The sequence below is a fragment of the Oryctolagus cuniculus genome, chromosome 4 (assembly GCF_051225735.1).
Source record: "Oryctolagus cuniculus isolate XC-2025 breed Fujian yellow rabbit chromosome 4, ASM5122573v1, whole genome shotgun sequence".
In the NCBI taxonomy this organism is placed as follows: Eukaryota; Metazoa; Chordata; class Mammalia; order Lagomorpha; family Leporidae; genus Oryctolagus; species Oryctolagus cuniculus.
The window spans coordinates 52973803-52997575 of NC_142870.1; the positions used below are offsets into that span (position 1 = coordinate 52973803).

The 23773-nt window shown below is 39.9% G+C and overlaps 1 protein-coding gene across 4 annotated transcripts in view; it reads left to right on the forward strand.

The window, feature by feature from the left end:
• The first annotated feature begins 1503 nt into the window (after window positions 1-1503).
• LOC100355064 (ferritin, heavy subunit-like) overlaps window positions 1504-23773 on the forward strand; it is a 36160-nt gene continuing 13890 nt past the window's right edge. The window contains exons 1-4 of one of the 4 annotated variants that reach the window (XM_089331540.1): window positions 1504-2595; window positions 3249-3392; window positions 3635-3760; window positions 8742-10264. In XM_089331540.1, the coding sequence (XP_089187666.1) occupies window positions 2494-2595; window positions 3249-3392; window positions 3635-3760; window positions 8742-8870 (501 nt within the window). In that variant the 5' untranslated portion in view covers window positions 1504-2493 and the 3' untranslated portion in view covers window positions 8871-10264. Of the gene's footprint in view, window positions 2596-3248; window positions 3393-3634; window positions 3810-4792; window positions 5015-8741; window positions 10265-23773 lie in introns of those variants that run through there. The other 3 variants (XM_089331541.1, XM_089331539.1, XM_089331542.1) reach the window with 3 other exon arrangements.

The following is a 23773-nucleotide window of genomic DNA, read 5'->3' on the forward strand; positions in this document are numbered from 1 at the left end:
TATTAGCAATAAGAAAACAGATTTTTTTTTTTAGCAACTGTCCCAGAAAGTTTTAAGAGGTAATGTTTTATGTGTATTCTGAGCAAAATTGGTTAGCTATCAGGTCAGTTACTGTTTTCTTTCCTCTTCATCTGTGTTAACCTTCAGATGCTAGATATTGCAGCATGCCAGGGCACTGCTGCCTTCCCTGGGATGCTGCCACTGAGTTCCTGAAGCTGGGACACACTGATGCAGTGCAGTGGTCTCTGGAGGCCCAGCACAGGAACATCCCATTGTCCCGTCCTGTTAGAGGACTCCCCAGCAATGCCATTGTGTGTTATAGACTTTATATAGAAATAGCTTTTTTAGAAATGTATGAGGGTACTTCAAAGGATTCAGGGCATTAAAAAGTACATTGATTTTGGTGCAAAAATAATTTGAAATCCATGTACACAAGGAGTTGTCAAAAGTTCATGCTAAATGCATATTATAAAAACAACTATTCACGAATTTCAAAAACTTTTTGACTCACAATAAACTTGACCTCTAATTCCATTTTTCCATGTTGCCACTCAAAGTGTGGCTCATGAACCAGAAGCATCTGAGAATCGCAGAATCTCAGATCCCAAGAATTGAGATCTGTAGTTTAACAAGAGCCCCACGTGATTCATACACAAATCAGTTTGAGAAGCACTCATTTAAGGTATGCTCTCTTCCAGGGACTAAGTTATGATTTCAGTTGGTGACAAAGGCAGTGTTGGATAAGGAAACAAAAGTAACAAATAACAGGGCTTTTTTATAGTTATCCTCTCCCTACGATGACCTTATCTTTGTGATTGGGCCAAACTTGCAATGTTTGGTTCCCTCTCCTAGGAAGAGGTCTCCCTGAGGAGGCCATTCACCCTCACTGCCTCATGGAGATGGACTTTTGGTGACCTGCCACTTCCACTAAGTCCAACAGACATGGCTTAAACTCAAACCAGGAATATGCCAGGCATGGGGAATCTTACACTTCACTTAAGTGAAAAAATGCATTTTTATTAATCAACAATGACCCAGAGCATATTATTTACAAATATTCCACTATGAGCTGTAGAAATATCAAAATAAGCAAAAGTGCCCTCAAAGGAGGCAAGAGAGAAGGCGTATGTTAGGGCAGGTGGGGACCTCTGCGAGATAATTTGAGGTAGGAGTCGAAAGGTTCTCAATAAATAATTTGGAGAGGCCATTAGCACATCTTGCATCAACAGCCCATGTGTTCTTCTTCTCCTGGTGAAATATTCTGCTTCCTGTAGTCATTTCTTTACAGTCTTGCCTACCCACCAAGGTCAGTTTATCAATGAAACTCCCCTAAATTCAGATGATATGATTTTGGTGCTTCAGAACTCCATCACATTCAACCTTAAGACTGATTTTGTGTGGTTGGCCTAAAGGCAAGGAGGCCACCTTAGTTAGGGTCCCTTTTGGCAAAGAATGTATTTTAACCCAAACTTTTTTTTTTTTTTTTTTTTTTTTTTTTGCCAGGCAGAGTGGACAGTGGGAGAGTGGGAGAGAGAGACAGAGAGAAAGGTCTTCCTTTGCCGTTGGTTCACCCTCCAATGGCCACCGTGGCCGGTGCACCTCGCCTATCCAAAGGCAGGGGCCGCCAGGTGCTTCTCCTGGTCTCCCATGGCACTTGGGCCATCCTCCACTGCACTCCCTGGCCACAGCAGAGAGCTGGCCTGGAAGAGGGGCAACCGGGACAGAATCCAGTGCCCCGACTGGGACTAGAACCTGGTGTGCTGGCTCAGCAAGGCGGAGGATTAGCCTACTGAGCTTCGGTGCCGGCCTGGTCTTCCTTTTTCCGTTGGTTCACCCCCCAATGGCCGCTGCAGCCAGCACGCTGCGGCCGGCGCACCACGCTGATCCAAAGCCAGGAGCCAGGTGCTTCCTCCTGGTCTCCCATGCCAAGGACTTGGGCCATCCTCCACTGCCTTTCCGGGACACAGCAGAGAGCTGGACAGGAAGAGGAGCAACCAGGACAGAATCCGGTGCCCCGACTGGGACTAGAACCCAGGGTGCCGGCGCTGCAGGCGGAGGATTAGCCTATTGAGCCGCGGAGCCGGCCAACCCAAACTTCTTACATTCACCATGAAAATTATCATACTTCACCACATGATCTTTAAAGGAAGGGGAAAAATAAAGGCAGTTCCCCTGTTCCATTACTGCTACATGATTTCAGAAGTATCATGGGCTTCTCAGATCACAGCAGAGACAGAAAAGGAGAGAATTCTGAACGCCAACTGGGATAGTTAGGAAGAGCAACCTCGTTTTCCTCCCACCATTTTCTCTGATCAGATTAGTTCTTTCATTTAGAAACAGGGCCCTTATTGGTAAATTAGTTACAGCTACTCTCAGCTGGGTGGAATGTCATCTTGTTGTAAGGAGTGGGCTAGCTGTTTGCCTGCTAGTATTTAAGAAGTCCCTCACCTTTGTGGGTAGTGCTTTTTACAGCTGGACTTTCCAAAGGCTGGGATGGAATACCAGGCCCACGGCCCCTTCCATGAAGAGTGTAGGGTTATGATTAACCACGTAGCATCTTACCAGATGAACATCAGTGATGCTTATTTATCTATGGTTTGTATGGGTTTTGAGAGGGAGGTTTTAGCTCTGATCTGCGTGAGGATTACCTTCTAACTCCCTTGTTACAGGGTTTATGACCTTATTTATAGTGTGATACTAGATGAGAAGCTACTCAGTGGCTAGAATATTACTGCTTGGGGTCCTGGTGAATAAGAGCTGTGATTTCAAACTATGGGCTATGATAGAGAGAATCACAATTCTTTCTAGTGGATTCACAAAACTGGGCATCAAACACCTGTGGCAGGCTGAATAAATAATGTTACACCTATATGTGGTGCTGTAGTTAGTGTAGATGCATTTTATAACATTTTAGGACTAATGAGATATTTTTAAAATGTCATGTAACTTATGCTGGGTTTCAATTGTATGTCTACATAATTAATCAATACAAGGGCTAGCATGTAGGTTCACAAATCTAACCCTTAAAGACATGTGCCAATATATTGGAATCTGGGTGACTGCTCTTGGAAATGGGCTAGGTACCGGGAGACAGCCAGGGCCCTCTGGAAGTATAAGGCAAAAAGAGTGCACGCGGCTGACCAAAGAATGTCTCTTTCTGGACAGCCACCAAGAGCACAAAGTGAGTTCCTGTAAGATTCCAGCTGAAAAATAAGCTTCTCGCACCTCCATTCTCTCCTCTGTCCCAGGCCTGTTATTACGGTGAGGACACAGAATTTCCTCCTTTTGCCGTGTTCTTTGAGCAGCAGGCTGAGGTGAAGAGGGAGCATGCGAAGCAGTTCCTGAGATATCTGAGGAAACGTGAGGGCAAAATCTGCCTTCCGGTAATTCAGGTGAGTATATAACTTTGCTATGATCACCTCTATGGGGCCTTCACCAGGACTATAGAGTTAAAATCATTGGTTACCACATAGCTTGCTGCATCATTCATGTTCCTACCTGTTCTCAGCAACTGACCTTGAGGGCAACATGTGTCATCATTTTGGGTAAATTTTTTGCTGCTAAATGCTTGTTTGGCTTTTCTCACAAAACTGCGCCTGAAGGACAATCACCCCTCTCTCTCCCTCTCTAACAGAGGCCAGCTATGGATAACTGGGGAACTGGCGTGAAAGCCTTAAAGTCTGCTCTGTTCATGGAGAATGTACTAAGCAAGTTGCTGAAAGACCTGCAGACTTCAGCTTCTGACACTGGTGAAAAAGATGTAAGTCGTCAACTGCTTCTGACGAGCAGTGTCCTCTTTCACTTCTAAGGTATGAGCTGCTTCTCAGAAATGTGACTAAGGCAGCGGATCACTCAGTAGGTGCTTATTTGTCTCCAAGGAAGTTTAGGAACTTATTTCTGGGAGTGTGATGGGGATAGGAAATTAGGTGTCCTGGAAAGGAAGAATGCAGTTCAGCACAAGATGGAAAAGTCTTCCCAGGAATTATGCACTCTGGGTAATTAAAATAATGTTCCTGCTTATGAATCTCCTAGACCAGAAATATCGAAGCTTTACTGAGCGCCAGAATCACTTGGAGAGCTTACTGCAACAAACTGTTGGGCCTCATCTCCCAGTTTTTGATTTGGTTTTGTGTGGGATCTGAGAATTTGCATTTTTAATAAGTTCCCAGGTGATGCTGTCACTGGCTGGAGGCCACATGTTGAGAACGCCTATCCTAGGCCCTCACTACAAAAGTGGCTGTTAATGTTAACTTATTATTCTACAGACTTCTCTGAAGTCTTCAAGGTAGAATGCTCACTAATAACCAGGAAGTGGTAACTTCTTTCTTACCAACTATGTAGCTTCCCTGGAAGTCAAAGAGAATACTCTGGCTCACAAGTTCTCAATTCTAAATGTATATTGAACTCACTGAGATGCTTTAAAGAGGTACAAATACCTGTCTTATGCCAACCCACCTGAATCTCAGTCTTTGGCGATTGAGTCTGGGTAGCTACTCAAAATCTCCATGTGATTCAAATCAACAGGATTGACAAGCATTGCTGTAGCTGATTTTACTTAATCTGTTTTTTTGATGAGATATCCTAACACTCAAACTCATTGAAAGTAGAGGTCTTGAATGTGTTAGAGCAGTGGGGAACATCAGTATGCATATGATTCACCTGGTCCCTTCTTAAAATGCTGTTGCTGCCAGTAGGCTCCCAGGTATGCTGATGTGTAGGCTACAATTGTGTAGGTTACTCTTATTGCAGACATGGCTCTTAATGTGAGTCCTTCCTTGTTTTATTTCTATAGCTCTTTCACTTTGTGGGGGAATTCCTGGAAAAACAGAATAAGAACATAAATTATCTGGAATACCATCTTGCCTGTATGGAGCAATTAGAAAAGTCCACTGAGCCATCAGCTGAATGTAGTGGGTCTACATAAGCCTTGATGGTTTCCACTTGCCCAAAGATGACTTTCCTTCCTATCCTCATTGTTGTGCATGCAAATAAATCTGCTTTATGTGTAAAGAGATTTCTATTGCAGAAGGGCTATTTCTACCAATTTGAGATTGATAATCTTCCTAGGGACCTTACCCTCCTCTGTGAACCATAAAACAGGACAGTCAGGATTTGGTGAACTCAGCCAGTACAAATGGCTATGGTAGAAGCTAGGTGGTGAAACCTTACATCTTAATAGTTCTCCTTCCTGATTTGTATATGTACTTTAAATTTACAGAATGGTAGGTTTTCTTCCAATCAAAATCAAAGAAAACTTAAGACTCCTTGGTTTAGGAAGCATTACTCTTACCTGAAGGATATACTTATTATTAGTTTACAACCAATTTTGTACTTATTAATGAATATAGTTTTTGCAATAAAATCAGGAGATGGCTGGCGCCGTGGCTCACTAGGCTAATCCTCCACCTGCGGCACCGGTACCCCGGGTTCTAGTCCCAGTTGGAGCACCAGATTCTATCCTGGTTGCTCCTCTTCCAGTCCAGCTCTCTGCTGTGGCCTGGGAAGGCAGTGGAGGATGTCCCAACTGCTTGGGTCCTGCACCTGCATGAGAGACCAGACGAAGCACCTGGCTCCTGGCTTTGGATTGGTGCAGTGTGCGGGCTGTAGCGGCCATTTGGGGGGTGAACCAACGAAAAAAGGAAGACCTTTCTGTCTGTCTCTCTCTCTCACTGTCCACTCTGCCTGTCAAAAAAAAAAAATCGGGAGTAAGACAAAGTTATTTTATCACCAACACTACTTAGTGCTTTTCTGGAAGTTCTAAAGCATAGTTTCTCAACCTTGGTGTAATTGACACTTCAGGTCACATGACAATGGGAGGAGGGAGGCTGCCCTGTGCATTGTAACATATTTAACTCCATCCCTGACCTTGACCTATTAGTATATCTCTTGAAAGGCAAAATAACCCTGCTTTAGAACCACAACTCTAGGCAATACAATAGATAAACTAAAGAAAAAAATATATCTGCTTGGAAAAGGACTGACTTATTTAATGTGATTGCAACTATAGCTGAGAAGCTACTGTAACTTACAGGAGAATTTAATGACAGTCAGGGATACGGTATAACTCACTGCAAACTAACCTTCCCTGTAACATCAATAAACAAAGCAAACATTTTGAAAAAATATCCACAAATATATTAAAATACCTGGGAATAATGCTAACAAAACTAGTTTGGAACCCATGTAAATAGAATATAAACAAGTTTCCTGAAGGAGAGGAAAGCTTTATGTAATGGAAAGGTAAGAGAATGACTAAACATTAAGACTTTGGTATTTCTCAAGGGAATAGAACTAAAGCCATTTTGATCATAATTGCAACAGGAGTTTGAAAGCTTAGATAATTCAATACTGAAGAATTAACATACTTCAGTTTTGGGGAAAAGCCCTGGACATACACATAAAATGTGATATCATTAGTCATTGGGAAATGCAAATCAAAACCCCAATGAGATATCACTACCCATATACCAGAACGACTTAAATGAAAATGACTGCCAATATCATATTATGGAAAGATTATGAAGCAAGTATAGCTCTCATGTGTGGTTGGTGAGAATGTAAAGTGGTGTAACCAGTTTGGCAAAAAATTATTTTCTTATAAAACTAGGCATATATCTACACATGAGCTTGAGTTCTTCTGCCACATGATAGAAAACTGGAAACATGTTTTCACAAAATGATCTGAGTATTCATAGTAGCTTCATAGTAAATGAAAAATAGAAAGAGCTCCAGTGAACTTCAATAGGAAAAAAGGGTAAACAAATTATGGTATTTCTTTTTTATATATAATAGGATACTATTTAACACCAAAAAGGCACAAATGCACATACACAAAACAGGGTTGAAAATAAAAAGCATTCTGCTGAATGAATGAAGAATCTTTACACTAAAGAGTGCCATCTTGGTGTAGGCATTTAACACAGTAGTTACAATGGGACTTGAGATTCTGCAGCCTGTTTCAGACTGCCCGGGTTTCAGTTTTGATTCCACTGTTAACCAGCTTCCTGCTAATGCATGCCCTGGGAGGCAGAGGAAATGGCCCAGCTACTTGGGTCTGTGACATCCCTCCTTGTCTTTAGCCTGGTCCAGTGAACCAGTGGATGATCCTGTCCCTGTCCCTCCCCCTCCTTCTCCCCTCCTCCTCCCCCACTATGCCATAGCACCGGCTCTGTTTATAGTGTTTTAATTTAAACTTATAAGTCTTTTTCCTTGTAGATTTTATATTGTAAAAATGTAGTATTGTTCAGCGATAAGCCATTTGCCTATATTTTCTCTTATCTTTATGGTCTTATTTATGTATTTCTTCCATTTGGATTTTTTATGGAGATAACAAAAGTAAATAGGCCTAAATGGCTTTTTCTCCCTTTAATCCTTAATTCTTAATTCAATTCTTGATTAATTTTCCTATACCTCTTCTTATGCCATCTTTCCAGTAGTCACTGGGGTAGTCAGTTTTCCATAACAAGGATATCTTAAAATGTATAATGGTTCAAATGCAGTAAAAGTTTATTTCTTGCTCAGAAACAATATAATGCATTGAACAGTTCTCCAAGCCATCCTCCCCAGAACTATTCAGAGTCCAGCCAAAAAAGCCTATGCTTTGTTGAGTAGTGGTTTGCAAGGTCAATGTAGGAGCTATCACAGCCCAAAGGAGCAAAAAGCAAGGAAGAGACACACCCATTCATGAGGTTTTTATGAGCATAGTCTAGAAATGGTGCTCATCACACTACTTAAATTCTATTGGTTTGAACTTCCAAAGATAAGTCTGGAATCGTATTCTAGTTCTTACAGGAATAAGAGGAATATGGCTGTAAGTAGCTAGCAACTTTGGTCATTTTCTTTCCCTTTTCATTTTTTAAAATTTATTAAGTTTTGGATTAACATGTTAATATTTCATTTAAGTAGTACAATGTAACTTCTCAACACGTATATAACAACTTAAACCAATCATACCACACAACCACTCTCTCCATTGCTTTATCTTTTCTTTGTGTCATAGCCTACAAACTCCTGTCTTCCAGTTCTTTATCTAGGATATTATACATCATGAGCCATAGTCACCACACTGTGCAGAAAAGCACCAGAACCAGTTATGTGTTTTAGTACCCATTCTACAATCCCCTCTCCACTACCTCCATGCTTCCCAGCCTCTAGCAATCACTATTTTAAATTCAGATTGAATATATAAATGTTTAAAATTTCTACATATGATAGAACATGTATTTGTCTTCCTCTGTTTGGCTTATTTTACACAACATAATGATCTTCAGTTCCATCCATTTTGCTACAAATATCAAGATTTCATTCTTTTCTTGGCAGAATGCTATTCTATTGTGCACATCAACCATATTTTCTTTATCCATTCAGCCACCAATGAATATATCATTTGATTCTAAATCCTAGCTATTGTGAGTAGTTTTGCAATGTGAATGCGGTATCTTTCATAGCCTGGTTTCATTATTTTACTCAGACATGTACCCAGAAATGGGGCAATTGAATCATATGATAGATCTGTTTTTAATTGTTTTGAGGAACTTTCATACTATTCTCCGTGATGGCTGTATTAATTTATATTCCCACCAACAGTGTATAAGGGCTCCTTTTTCTATTTTTTTCCACATCGATGGTTGATGTTGCTGTTTGTGTTTTCTTTTTTTTAAAATATCAATTTATTTGAAAGGCAGAGTTATAGAGAGAGAAGAAGAAACAAAGAGATCTTCATTTGCTGGTTTATTCCACAGATGACCACAATGGCCAGCGCTTGGGCCAGGCCTAAGCCAGGATCTTCATCCAGGTCTCCTATGTATGTGCAGGGGCCATCTTCCACTGCTTTTCCCAGGCCATTAGCAGGAAGCTGGATGAGAAGTTAAGCAGTCAAGATTTGAATTGGTGCCCATGTGGAATCACAGATATGGGATTTACCCACTATGCCACAGCACTGGCCCCTTGTTTTTTGAGGGTTAAGTTTCTTTCAGGAAAGTCTACAAATCCTTAATACATGGCTCTGTAATTTTTTATTTATATATAATCCCATGAAATTAATATATATATATATATAAATTAACTTTAGCTTGCTCAGTGGTTTCCTAATCAACATACTGCACAAGGACAATCACCATTCTGACTTCTACAAAATGGATATTTCTGTCTTTGAGCTTTATATCAATGTAATTCTAAAATGCATAGAATATTGGATCAGCCTTATTCCCCTTAACATGTCTGGTTCATGTGTATGTGCAATTTCATGTTTTTCTTCCAGTCTTGTTTAATATATTCTTGGCATAAAAGTGTCCATAATATATTTACTCATTCTACTTATGATAGACATTTGGATTATTTCCAATTTTGAGCTATTAAAGTTACCATGTCCTCATTTCCACTGGCTATATTTATAGCAATGAAATTTCTGGGACACAGGCATAGGCGTGGTTAGTCTAAGTGAGCTAAACCACTCCCTAAATGGTTATACCAATATATAGTTTCACCAGCAGTTTAAATGATTTTTTTTGCTAACAGCATTTTTAATGAATTTATGATAAGTTTTATTTTGGCCATAATTTTCAACATAGAAAATTTGCAGAATTTATCCAGACATCCAGGAATATACACAAATACAGCTAGAACTACATAGTTAGGAGCTAACCTAGTACTCACAGCTAGCCTGTGTTATTCTATTGGACAGAAATAATCTCACAGTTCACCAATATCAGACAAGTTCTCTCTGAAACCACAATAAAGTAATAAAGAAGAAAAACATCATGACCACTTTACAATTTTGCTTAAGCACAGACTAAATTGAAGTCACTGTGTAAACCCTAAAATACCAAATAGCCCCTTTCCTTGCTCATGTGAATTTTTTTTTATTAATTAAAGCCTTCTCATTCTAGTCTGCTGTCTGTAAGAATAAGATGTATTAAAATATCCTATTGCATGAGCCGGCGCCGTGGCTCAATAGGCTAATCCTCCACCTAGCGGCGCCGGCACACCGGCTTCTAGTCCCGGTTGGGGCGCCGGATTCTGTCCCGGTTGCCCCTCTTCCAGGCCAGCTCTCTGCTATGGCCAGGGAGTGCAGTGGAGGATGGCCCAGGTGCTTGGGCCCTGCACCCCATGGGAGACCAGGAAAAGCACCTGGCTCCTGGCTCCTGCCAGGATCAGCGCGGTGCGCCGGCTGCAGCGGCGGCCATTGGAGGGTGAACCAACGGCAAAAGGAAGACCTTTCTCTCTGTCTCTCTCACTGTCCACTCTGCCTGTCAAAAAAAAAAAAAAAAAAAAAATCCTATTGCAAAGTACTTCTACTTCCTGACAACATCAAAATTCAAAGCAAATCCCACTTCCTTCAGCCCTCTCAACTTACCCAGGCAAAGACCCAGGCGAAGACCAAGTACGTTAACAGGTCTTTTCTAATACTCTTTCCTGAGATGACCTGCAGTTCCTCATGATGCACATTATTCCTTGTTGCAACAAATAATAGATCCAACTTATTCAGTTATAAGTGATTTCTTAGCAGTCTATGACTAGAGGACACTGACAGCAAATATTGAGATAAAATGCATGGAAAACATCTATAAAGCTTAAAACTGGTTCTTAGAAAGGCAGCCTTGGAGTGGCCAGTAAGCCCAGTGGGTAAGATGCCTGGATCCCCCATGCAGAACCTTGATTTGATTCCTGGCTGCAGCTTCCTGCCAAAGCAGACCCTGAGAGGCAGCAGTGATGACTCAAAAAATCTTGTTACGCCACATACTGGGGAGATCTGCATTGAGTTCTAGGCTTCAGCCTCACCCAGCCCCAGCTGTTGCAGGCATTTGGGGAGTGAATGAGCAGCAGATTGGAGAACTCTTAGTCTCAAACAGTAAATTTTTTAAAAATTGAAAGCCTATAAAAAAAAAAAAAAGCCTATAGACTTATCCAAAGAAGGACAAAGTAAAGTCACATAAGCAATATTTCAAAGAAAAATGGAATATATAACTACCAATACAGCAGAGAATTTTTGAAGATCTCAAATGAAATTATGAACAATTTTACTGTCATCAAATGTTAAAACTTGAATAAAATAAACAGCTCATATAATAATAATGGCAACAAACTGTATATGAATGACCAAAACTGACTCGAGGGAAAACAGAAAGCCTGAATATATAAAGGAGCTTTAAAAGAAATATCCCAAAAGGGTAGAGGTGAAAATATTATAGGCTAGTATCACAATACCAAAATTAAGTATAAAAACTTACAGTTTATAAAAATCCATCTTGATAAATATGTATCAAGGAGAGAAAGTTTGGTAACACTCATTTCTGATTTTGTAAGTTCTTAGTACAATCAAAATAGATGGAACTCTAACCTGTTGAAAGATATTTATGAAGTACCTGCAACAACATGTGGTGATACTTTAGAAGTAATCTCCTTAAGGTCTGGAAGAGTACAAGAGTTCCTGCTGTTACTGCTTCGTTCAATTGTCTTAGAAGTCTTGCCAATGAAGTAAAGACTCTAGTGTTTGTGTCAGCTGCTCAGTACTGAATATTCTTTCTTTTGCCCTCCAAATCATTAAAATCAAAGAGATAGCAGTGAAGACAAATGCCCACCAAAAAACATCTCCCATGAAGTCAAGACGAGGGGTGAGGGGCTGGGGGTGGAGACTATGGAAATTACAGATGCACCAACTGCAAAAGCAGCTGCTATCAGCAGATCTAGGACAAGAAGCTACAAGAGAGGGATGGGTGTGGTGAGGGGAAGAACAGAGGTCAGCTGGCATAGAAGTGGCAGATGTGCTATTATTCACTGTTGAGAATTCTCATCCACAGTGTATTTTAATTGTAAATTTATCTCATTATAATGTGAAACCTTTATCTGGCAGTACTTTTTTTGACATGGAAATCCTAACTTGTCACAACTCATGCCTATTCTTCATTTATATTTTTTGCTCCGTAAAGCAGAATATGTTACTTCTAATGCAGTCTGTAATTTATGGACAGGAAATGAAGCATATACTTACCAGTATGACCAATACACAAGCACATTTTATCATATTACTCTACATTATTATTGCATGGGCACTCTGAATTTCCATAGTACAGCGCAACTAGGGAACACTACAAATGACGTCCTGTGTTAGTCTTCTAGTAAAATGTCACAGATTGAGTGGTTTAAACAGAAATGTATGTTCTCACAGTTCTCAAGGATGTGCCACCAAGGTGTCAGCAGGTGTGGTTTCTCTAGAGGTCTCATTCTTTGGCTTGCAAATGGCCTTCTCACTGTGGCCTTACATGGCCTTTTCTCCATTTGCCCACATTTTTCTTGGATCTCTCCTTGTGTCTGAATTTCCTCCTCTTGTAAGGATTCAAGTCAGATTGGATTAGGGCTGACCCTAAGGAGCTCATTTTAACTTGCCTTTCTAAAGACCTTCTCCAAATACTCTATCATTCTGAGGTACTAGCGTAAGGACTTCAACACAGGAATTTTTGGAGGACACAATTCAGCCCATAACTAATAACACTGTTGACTAAAATTAAAGAAATCTAGGGAGGAAAAAGAATAAAATTTTATGAACAAATTAATCCAGTGCTTATAGTAGGAATTACAAGATACTTTCTGGAAAAAATGGCTCTATTGGTATTATATAAAATTCCAGTTATAAAGGCAGTCACTAGAATAAAATGTCATTAAACTGCAGATTAAATAACAGACTCCATACTGAAAGTTTATATGAATACAATGTTTATATTTTATTCAGTAACTTTTAGGTTAACCCTTGTTTTCCTTAGTTCTTTTAAGTATAATCAGTGTTCACCCCAGACCTGCTGAAGGTTCACTGATCATCTTTGGGAGATCTTCTCTCTCTTTTTCTCTCTTTCTCCCTCCCTCTCCCCCTCTCCCTCTTCTCTCCCACCCCTTCTCCCTCCCTCTCCCCCTCCCTCTTCCTCTCAAAAGGCAGAGCTACAGAGAGGCAGAGGCAGAGAGAAAGAAAGAGGTCTTCCATCCGCTGGTTCACTCCCTAGATGGCCACAGTGGCCAGAGCCAGGCAGATCCAAAGCCAGGGGCTAGGAGTTTCTTCTGGGTCTCCCATAAGGGTGCAGGGGCCCAGGGACTTGAGCCATCTTCCACTGCTTTACAAGGCCATAGCAGAGAGTTGGATCAGAAGTGGAGTAGCCAGGACTTGAACAGGCGCCCATACAGGATGTTGGCACTGCAGGCAATGGCTTTACCCACTACACCACAGCATCAGCCCATCTGGGACATGTTTCAATCAGACTTAATGTGAACAGTATTCCCTGAGTCCTTGAATTTGCAGAAATGTTTGGCTATACTACATCCTTGGCACGTGAAGGGCAGTTTGGAAGGATTTTAAGTCTCTGGCTCAAATTTTCTCTCTTGAATCTATCGCCCCTGGGTGCCTCACCCAAACAGTTCGAAGCCTTCTGTCTCCAACCCTCCCCCTTGCACCTGCCCTTCTCAGTGATGGCAGTTCTTACTCTGATGGGGGCAGCATCCTTTTGGTTTGTTTGTTTTTTCTTATTTACTGTTGATTTCTGATATCTGCATTTATACAACTCTCCCTGACATCCTGTTCTTAAACACCCTCAGCACTATTGTGACTTCCTTTATCAAAACTGCTGGGTTCAGATGCCAAAAACACTTATCACTCAGGATACACAAAGGAAAGAAGTTACAAAGAGAGCAAGAGACCGGAAATAATGGGTATCATAAAGCAAACAAAGTAGAACCATATACTTCTTTAAAAAAAAAAAAGATTTATTCACTGATTTGAAAGTCATATTTACAAAGAGAGAAGGAGAGGCAGAGAGAGAGAGAGGCCTTCCATCTGCTGGTTCACTCCCCAACTGGCCATAACAGCCAGAGCTGTGCCAGGAGCCTGGAGTTTCTTCCGAGTCTCTCATACGGGTACAGGGACCCAAGGACCTGAACCACAGTAGAGAGCTGGATGGGAAATGGAGCAGCCAGGATTCAAAGCAGCGCCCACACAGGATGCTGTAACTAAAGATGGCAGCCTCACCCACTACGCCACAATGCCAGTCCCTAGAACATATACTTCTTAAATGTGAGCAATACATCTTGAGAGCAAAAACCATATAATTTGTCTGCTAAAGATTGTCTAAGAATGGGACTGGGGAGGTAGAAGTTCTTTTGGGAAAAAGGTGTATACTTGCAAAGAGGCAAGATATCATAAAGGATTGTGAGGACAAACAAGGTTTGAAAAATTTGTTGATTTTTGTGACTACAGAAGAGAAACGTGCTACACTAGAAAAATTAAAGTCTCGGGCCGGCGCCATGGCTCTCTTGGTTAATCTTCCACCTGCGGCATCAGCATCCCATATGGGCGCTGAGTTCTAGTCCCGGTTGCTCCTCTTCCAGTCCAGCTCTCTGCTGTGGCCTGGGAGGGCAGTGGAGGATGGCCCAAGTGCTTGGGCTTCTGCACCCACATGGGAGACCAGGAAGAAGCACCTGGCTCCTGGCTTTGGATTGGCGCAGCACCTGGCCATAGCAGCCATTTTGGGGGTGAACCAATGGAAGGAAGACCTTTCTCTCTGTCTCTCTCTATCACTCTCTAACTCTGCCTCTCTAATAAAAAAAAATTAAAGTCTCTTAGCATGGGTGACTATCCTCACCTCTATAAAAAATCCTTGCAAATAGTCATACAGAAATCCCTAATTTACACAACAATGAAAATTAAAAAGAAAGGAAAAAAGTAGAAGAGGAGGATGGGGTGGAGAACTTGCATGTTATCTATACAAATGCTGTTAGAGGAAAAAAATCGCTTGTTAACAGGAAAATGTTATTATGAAACTGATAAAAAACCATAAATGAATATTTTTATCTAAGTCTTGTGGGTGTTTGGTATGTTCCATTTTTGTTTTAATTTGCATTTTTCTATGACTGTGAAAAGGTTGCATTTAGAATTGTTACAAGATAGTGTAGATGAATATGCTGTGGTTCTCTATGGGTAACAGAACTGAGACTGGGAGGAAAAGTGCTGCACTGGCATCTATTATCGGGGCAAGAGACACTAAAGACTTCAGGATCTGGTCCATTAACCAAAGCCTCCTAGGTCACAATTATTATTTTTATTATTATTATTACCATCTTCATTGTGTTTATTTTAATTCTAAGAGACACAAGAGCAACTATGGCTATGCAGATGATTTCTCTGTGCCTCTGATTAGTTTCTAGCTATGTGAAGTTACCAATAGAAAAGAAACATCTTAAATACACTGTGGAGAGATAGCTTAACCATCAGGAAACAAAGCTATTAGATATTGTACCTCTTCATTCACAGTGAATCATGTCAATTAAACAAGTATTCATCATGGACTAAGCCTAGATCATGAGAACGCAAGTTGAATAGGCCTTGCCATCAAGACATACACAGTTTAATAGAGAACACACTTATATACAGAATATAATTCTGTTTGATAAATGCAACAATAAAATCCTGGACGAGGAAGGGAGAAATACAGAGTAGAGTGGGCAATTGTGCTGGGTTAAGGAGGAGGGCACAGCATGAAAAATCTTTGGAGCTGGACTTCAGTGAGTGACCCATTGGTAAATAGGATGGCAAGAAGGGATTGAGAATTTCAGGCATAGCCAAAGGTGTAGGATCAGATCATGATGTGATTTTTATGACATGTTTAAGTTTAGTTCTTTAAGAGATGGGACAAAGGAGTGGGTGTTGGGCTCAGTGGTTAAGATGCCACTTGGGATGCCCACATCTGATATCAAAGTGCTTGAGTTTGAGTCTTGGCTCCATTCCTGATTCCAACATGAGTGATAGCTCATGTAGTTGAGTCCCTGCCACTTACAAAGGAGACATGGATTGAGTTCTAAGATCCTGGCTTTGGCCTGGCCCAATCCCAGCTGATGCAAGTTATGTGAGGAGTAAGCCAGTAGGTAGGAGGTTTGTGCCTGTCTGTCTTTCTGCTTTTGAAATATTTTTTAAATTAACAACAACAACAAAAGGGGGGGGAGGCCCATCATTGTGGTGTAGTGGTAAAGCTGCCACCTATGGTGCCAGCATCCCATATGGGCACTAGTTTTTATCCTGGCTGCTCCACTTCTGATCCAGCTCCCCGCCAATGGCCTATGAAAAGCAGTAGAAATTGGTTCAAGTAATTGGGCCTCTGCAACCCATGTGGGAGACCCAGAAGAAGCTCCTGACTTTGGTCTGGCCTAGCCCCAGCCATGGCAGTCATTTGGGAAGTCAACCAGCAGATGTCTCTCCTTATCACTGTAACTGTGACTTTCAGATAAACAAATAAATCCTTAAAATATTAACAAAAAAATATTAACAAAAAGATTTGGAGAGCAACACAGCACGGGGTTTAAACATAGATGAGATTTGATCATATTTTCAGTTTAGTAGAATGAAGTGATATGTGGTAGCACAGCAGCTGATGGGTTGGAAGCCAAGCTAGAGATTAGGGTTTGAGTGCCATGATTTAGTGGAGAAATAGTGAAGACCTGCTGTTAGTACTGGCAATGGAGTGGATAGGTAAAGAAAACAGATTCAAAGGATATATTATAAATCCTATCAATAGGATTTTGTGATTTATCAGGAGTCGAGAATGAGTAAGAGACGATTTCTTCCTTTTTTAAAAGATTTTCCATCCTATGATTTTTTTTCATTTTCGATTCTCTTTATATACAGAAGATCAGTTTAGCATACATTAAGTAAAGATTTCAATAGTTTGCTCCCACACAGAAACATAAAGTGAAAAATAATAGATGATTTTTTAAATGATGATGAAATCAGATCAGACCTATTGTCATGTTTAATCCCAGTGAGAGTCAAGTTGGGAATTGATAATTTCTTTTTTTTTTTACAGAAGATCAGTTTAGTATACATTAAGTAAAGATTTCAACAGTTTGTCCCCCCATAGAAACACAAAGTGAAATATATTGTTTGAGTACTCATTATAGCATTAAATCTCAATGTACAGCACATTAAGGACAGAGATCCTACATGAGGAGTAAGTGCACAGTGACTCACTCCATCCTATGATTTTTAGTGCCTTTTTAAAAAATTTGGTAGAATAATTTTCTTTGGTAGACAATCAAGACAACTTAGGTTCAAATGTCATGGAAACTAATTGGCTGATTTAGACAATGCCTTATGAGAGACAATACTTCAACATTTTTGCATGCTATACACGAGGGCCATTCAGTGTTATCAATACTCCAAGAAGTGATCACAGCCCAGGAGACAGATTTGGCAAACTGGTCAAATTCTTAGGTGATTTCTAAGTTAGAATTTCATTTAATGACTATTTAATGTATATTCACTTAATGAAATGAAATATTAAATTTCATTTAATAAATATTTGGTGATTTCTAACTTAGAAATTCATTTAACGGCTGATCATGGAATTAACCAATATTTTCATATGGTCCTATTTTCTTCCTGTTAACAAAAGCAAATTAACATTCAGAAGGTTGCCTGTGCATCAGACACTGAGAGTAATGCTTAAAAATTCCCAAAAGATAGGAAACTTCTAGATGCAGGAACAAGATACTAGAACTCAAGAATTCTTGGGATATTTCCAAACCATAAGTTATTTGTAAAATACTTTCAACTTCATGTTCTTTGCTTACTGCAATAAATAAGTTATTTAATGAATAAGAAATTTAGAAGTGTTCACAAAGAACTGTTTCTTATAGCATGTATTCAAACTCTGGTGAACACTAATGAACATTAATAGTTTATCTTTAAGGAAATAGCCATCAAATATCCTAGCTAGAGTAATAGCACTACACATAATCATGCATAGAATTGTAAACTTAATGACTTGTTTTGTTTGTTAATCCTTTATTTCTTGGGATGTCGCTGGTAAGATTTATATAAAGTTTAGTAATCCTATGAAGTTATTAATTTTTTTATTTGTAAGCATGACTCACTGTTAGCAGCAGACAGGCCACAAACATACCCTTATACCATGGCAACAGCTACAAATAAGACTGGGAAGCTCCACCCTGCCCTTGTCACATATCCAGATATGTCCACCTTAATGCTGACTCCAGGAGTTAATTTTGCTACTCCTTCTTGTATGTGACCATGATGGTTCCTTCTAGCATAGAACACCTCTATATTGATTGTTAAACTTTAATTGCAATGTTGTATAAAATGTTATCAAACAGAAAACAAATCTGTTAGAGATTAGTACTCTGTTTAGAAATCATAGTACAATCACTTAACCTTGTGAGTTAAACTTGCATACTGCTGAGTCATCAACTATTTTATAACCGATACAATGGCCAGTGTCAAAGCTTCAGTGGTCACTTCTTGAATCAAAACCCACTTTCATTTAATTCCCATAAATATACTTCACATTTTATAAATGATTTTGGAAACTTGAATTTCCATTGTTGTGCTTGCTTAATTCTCCTACGGTGTTTGGATAAATCTCAGTCACTACTGAAATATTCCCTTTATTCTATCTCATACCCATTCCCACTGTTTTGTCCACCCTGTTCATCCTGGACTTTGGCAGTTAGGACATCATTAAATGTAGGGTGAGTTAATTGCATTGCATTTAAGTTTTTGTTCATGCTCATGCATTCACTAAAATTATTTTCTAAAAGTATGCATCCCTATCACACATTTCATGGCCCACATCTAGGTTTCTTTTATATATAGTTGGTTTTTTTTTTTTTTACAGGCAGAGTGGACAGTGAGAGAGAGAGAGACAGAGAAAGGTCTTCCTTTGCCGTTGGTTCACCCTCCAATGGCCACCGCAGCTGGCGCACTGCGGCTGGCGCACTGCGCCGATCCAAAGGCAGGAGCCAGGTGCTTATCCTGGTCCCCCATGTGGGTGCAGGACCCAAGTACTTGGGCCATCCTCCACTGCACCCCCTGGCCACAGTAGAGAGCTGGCCTGAAAGAGGGGCAACTGGGCAACTGGGACAGATTGCATTTTCACAAGAGAGATTTTCTGTCCTGTTCTGTATGGATTTCTGTAGTTCATGCATTTGTTTTTGATAACTTCTAAATGTTCTTATCATAAATTTTTTGAATTCTATATCTTGCATTTCTTCTATCTCATCATCTTCATAATCTTGTATTGGAGTGTCAAGTTCATTTGGGAGCGTCATGATGTCTTCCTTGTTCTTGTTTCCTCAGTTTTTGTGTTTGTTGTTTGGCATTGTGGAGATATTCTTTTTTTTCCCACTGTGGTGGCTTTTATCATTATACTATGACTCTAGATTAAATGGACTGTCTGCTTTTGGTGAATCTCTAGAGGCTTGTGGTAGGTGTGGCCAGAAAGCTCTATTCAGTTCTTCAGGGTTAAGGGTGTGCCAAAGGTGACACACCCAGGTTTGGCATGGTAAATCTTCTGTCTCTCTCTTTTTTTTTTAATTCAGAAGGAAAGTAATTTTGCTCAACTGAGCTCTTCTCCTAGATGGCCATCAGTGCCTGAGCACTAGCTCCAGTGGGTATAATATTTGTCTGCTCTGTACCAAGGACCGCAAAAAGGATCTGTGCAGTCCTCAGTGCAAGCTCAGCTTCCCCTGCAATATCTCTCACCAGGTAGCCAAGGCCGCCCGAGCTTGTGGTGTCTCCCACCGAGACTGCTCATGTCTCAGCCACACTGTGAGTTCTCCCACACACCCTCAGTTCTTTTTTTTTTTTTTTCACAGTCCCAGTTCATAAGCTCCACACATTCACTAGGTCTTAGTCTCCTGTTATTACTCCCAACCAGAGTCAGGTTATTCTGTGGCTAAGGGTGGGCGCAACCCCAAGATGGTGCAGCTGTTATATATGTCCAAAATGTCACCTGCTCTATTGTCTTGCTTGCCTTTGTAAGGTGAGTGGAGAGAGAGAGAATCGTGTCTGTACCATTTCTTTTATTTTTTTCTCTCCTCTAGTTAGACTGGTGTACTTTCCCCTGTGGGGCTTCAAGCCTCATTCCCTCTAGGCTTTTCCTGCCGCTTTTCTGCCAGTGTCTCAGGCCACTGTGGTTTTGCCTCACCTCTCTTTCCAGTGCTGGTGTGGAGGAAAAGACTGTCAGCAGCTGGGCTCCCAAGCCGTGGGTGCCCATGTCCTCCACATAGATCCACGTGTCCCTCTAATTCTGGAAGAGTTTCCTCTGCAGTTTTTTCCTAACTCTTACCTGAGACTATACAACTCCACTTTTATTCAACTATCTTTTCCTGGACTATCAGTGAGCTTCTTCCCTATTCCGCCATCTTTGAGCCCCTCCTCAATGATCTTTAACAACAAGAGTAGGCCTGCTTTATTCTAGGGAAAGAAAAATTGGAAACCACCTAATTTGCAAAAATATTCATTATCCAGACATTAGAGTCATTTCTTCTCATCCCAAAAACCATTTTTAAAAAAAGATTCATTTATTTATTTGAAAGACAGTGTCAGACAGGGGGAGAGAGAGAGAGCTAGTGAGCTCCATCCACTGGTTAATTCCCCAAATGGCTGTAACAGTCAGGGGTGCTACTGGCTGGAGCCAGGACCAGGAACTCTATCCGGGTCTCCAATGTGAGTAGCAGGAACTCAAATTCAGGGACCAGAATCTACTGCTTCCCAGGCACATTGACAGGAAGCTGGATCAGAGGCATGAAGTACCTGAGACTTAAACCAGGCACTCTAATAGGAAATGTGAGTGTCCCAAGCTGTGTACCACAATACCTGTTCCACTAATACCAATATTTATACATGTGTCATTTTTTGTCATCCTGAATATTTTATATCTCTGAGTGATGTGCCATAGTGAGGCCCTGGAAGAAAGAGAGCTAAGACATCCAGTTGTACAAAAAGAAGGACATTTTGTGGTTTGTGGTTGAGAAAAAGAATCAACGTCTTTATCCAGGTGTTCTCTTGGTTAGATTAATTTTTAGATTAGGTACATAAGGAAGTAGGGGATTCATGAGCTCTCTCCAGATACAACCGGGAAAGTTTTGGGGGATCCTTGGTATAATTTATACCTCAATTCTTGAAAGCCACTGATTTAAATGATAATCCCACAATATCAGGCCTGGCAAGTTACAAGGGAAGTCGAGTGTGGAGAATATCAACTAGATCCTGCAGATTCAGATTTCCAAGCCAACTAATTGTAGCCAAAAGGTGGAACAGCACATTGACTTCTCTATTAGCTAAGCTACACCAGATGGAAGCAGGTAACACTTCTAACTCAAGGTGCTAATTAAAAAGAGTTGAATAACAGCACAGAGATGTGGACAAATGTGGACAAAACTCACTGGAACAAAAATGGAAGCTTTTTTCCATTACTAAAAATTCAAGGGAGCTGGTACCAAACTCTAATGAGAAAGGTAAGCTTAGCAAAGAGGCTGCCTCAGAAGAGTTTAGAGAAAGGAAAACTCACTTAAAGACCACTTTCCAGCAAGAAGGGAGTGAGGGATAAGCACCCAAATATCTATCTCCACATTCTAATCTTCTGAGAATGCCATTTACAAATTATCCTAACCAGAAGCCAGAGAGTAAGGGATCCTGTATGGAGTTTAACTGTACTTTTATTCTGAGATGCACCCTAAGGACAAAAGGAACTTCAAAATGGTTTAAGTTGGTTTCAGCAATTATATTGTTATTGGTGGTGGTGTTCTTAGTCTGAGACTGCTATCTGTGTGTCATGTGGTATTGAAAATAAGTAATTATATTGGTGTTACTGAGGATGGGGATCCTGACTGGGAGAAAGGAGATATAGATGGAGGATCAATGAGGTTAAGCAAGAATCCTGTAGATGTTCAATTGACAATGTCAGAATGAGATTGGAATCTATTTTATATTTTAAAGTGTATCCTAACTGCTCACTGAAAAGACCTGGAAACAAGTAGTAATGAGTAGTCCTCTACCCTCACTTTGGTCTCTAAATACCATTTTCTACTAAAGGAAATAGGACTCCTTTGGGTGATGGTTGCTTCAAGTCCTAGATTAGAAAATAAGTTAGATGATCATGAAACTTTGTTCTCATTCTGGAAAGCAAAAAGGCTATCAAAAAGGACTCTCAGAACCAATTTAAAGAGACTTCTTTGGGGCAAGAATGAACCACCTTAATAAGAAAACTAAATGCAATTTATTGAAACATCAAGGTGATTAAATGCATAAAATAATAATGATAATAAAAACGTAGTGGTCACTAAGGGTGCTAGAAACTAGGTACTAGCTTGGAGGACACTAGAAAGCTAACTCATTACTCTAAAACCAGTGAATAAAGGAAAAACCAAGGATTCAACCTGCCTTTCCTGCATAAACTACCTTAGAATAACCAGAGTCAATAAGGGAAAATATTCCAGATAACAGACAATGAGGAAGAGCACACTGTTAAATTTACCATCTTGCAAATTCTTTATAAATAATATAATATAAATAAATTATATAATAAATAATAATAAATAATACAATAAATATATATAATTGCAAATTCTTTATAAATAATATAATATAAATAATAAATAATAATAAATAATATAATAAATAAATATATAATTGCAAATTCTTTATAAATAATATAATATAAATAATATATAATAAATAATAAATAATATAATATAATAATAAATAAATAATATAAATAAATTTGGTCATCGGTGGCAACTATTAATCATAAAAGGAAAACCAATCAGGCATTTTATGCCTCTTGATGAAAGTACACAACCCTGCTTATGACGTATTTTTGGAAAAATAAAAAGTTGCAACTACGTCAGTTCAAGCCTCTAGTTTTAACTGCCATTTACAGGACATAGAAGAACCTATTCAACAACAAAACAGAAATGTAATCAACATAGTCCAAAGTCTGGAAAAGTCTATAAGACAAATGTCCCAGGTTCTTAATTAAATTGCATGGTGTAAAAGAAAAAAAAAAGTGGCGGCAAGGGTGGGGAGATTGTGGCCTTTTTATTATGATTAAAAAAGTAGGCTGGGGTGGCTATTTGGAACAGGTTAGGATGCTGTTTGAAACACCCTTGTCCCATATCAGAATTCCTGAGCTTAAGTCCTGGCTCCTTTCCTGCTTCCAGCTTTCTATTAATGCACACGCTGAGAGGCAGTAGGCTTCAAATGTGTAGGTGCCAGCCACCCACCTAGGAGACCTGGATTGAGTCCTGGGCTCCTGGCTTCAGCCTGGCCCAGCTCTGGCAGTTGTGAGCATTTAGGGAGTCTGTCTGTCTCTTTGTTTCTCTCCCTCTCTCTCTCTCTCTCTGCCTGTCAAATAAATTTTTTAAAAAAGTTTAAAAAACAAAATTAAAAAGTCATAAACATGAGAAAAACAGGAAAATTTGAGCACTGACAAAATATTTGTCACTAAGAAATTATGATCAGTTATTTCTAGGTGTGACACAACATAGTTATGTATTAATAAGAATCTTTGGAGATACAGATTAAAATATCAATGAATGAAATAAAAATTTTAAAAGGGAAAAAAGTAGACAAGGTAAAAAATGAAACAGACTCTGTGTTGAAACTGTGATGAATCTTTGGGGGTTTTATTAGTGTTCTATATATTTTTCAACCACTTGTTTGCAGATAGCTGCTTTTAAAGTGTATTTATTTGCCTCACATCTCCAACCTCCAGCCACTGATATTGGCACCCTGTGTCATTTGCCTGATCTGTGAGTCTCCTTCCTAGAGTTCACCATAATAGTCACTACTGCAGGGGCTGGCGCTCCGCAGTGCTGACATCCCATATGGGTGCTGGTTCGAGTCCTGGCTGCTCCACTTCTGATCCAGCTCTCTGCTATGGCCTGGGAGGACAGTAGAGGATGGCCTAAGTCCTGCACCCACATAGGAAACCTGGAGGAA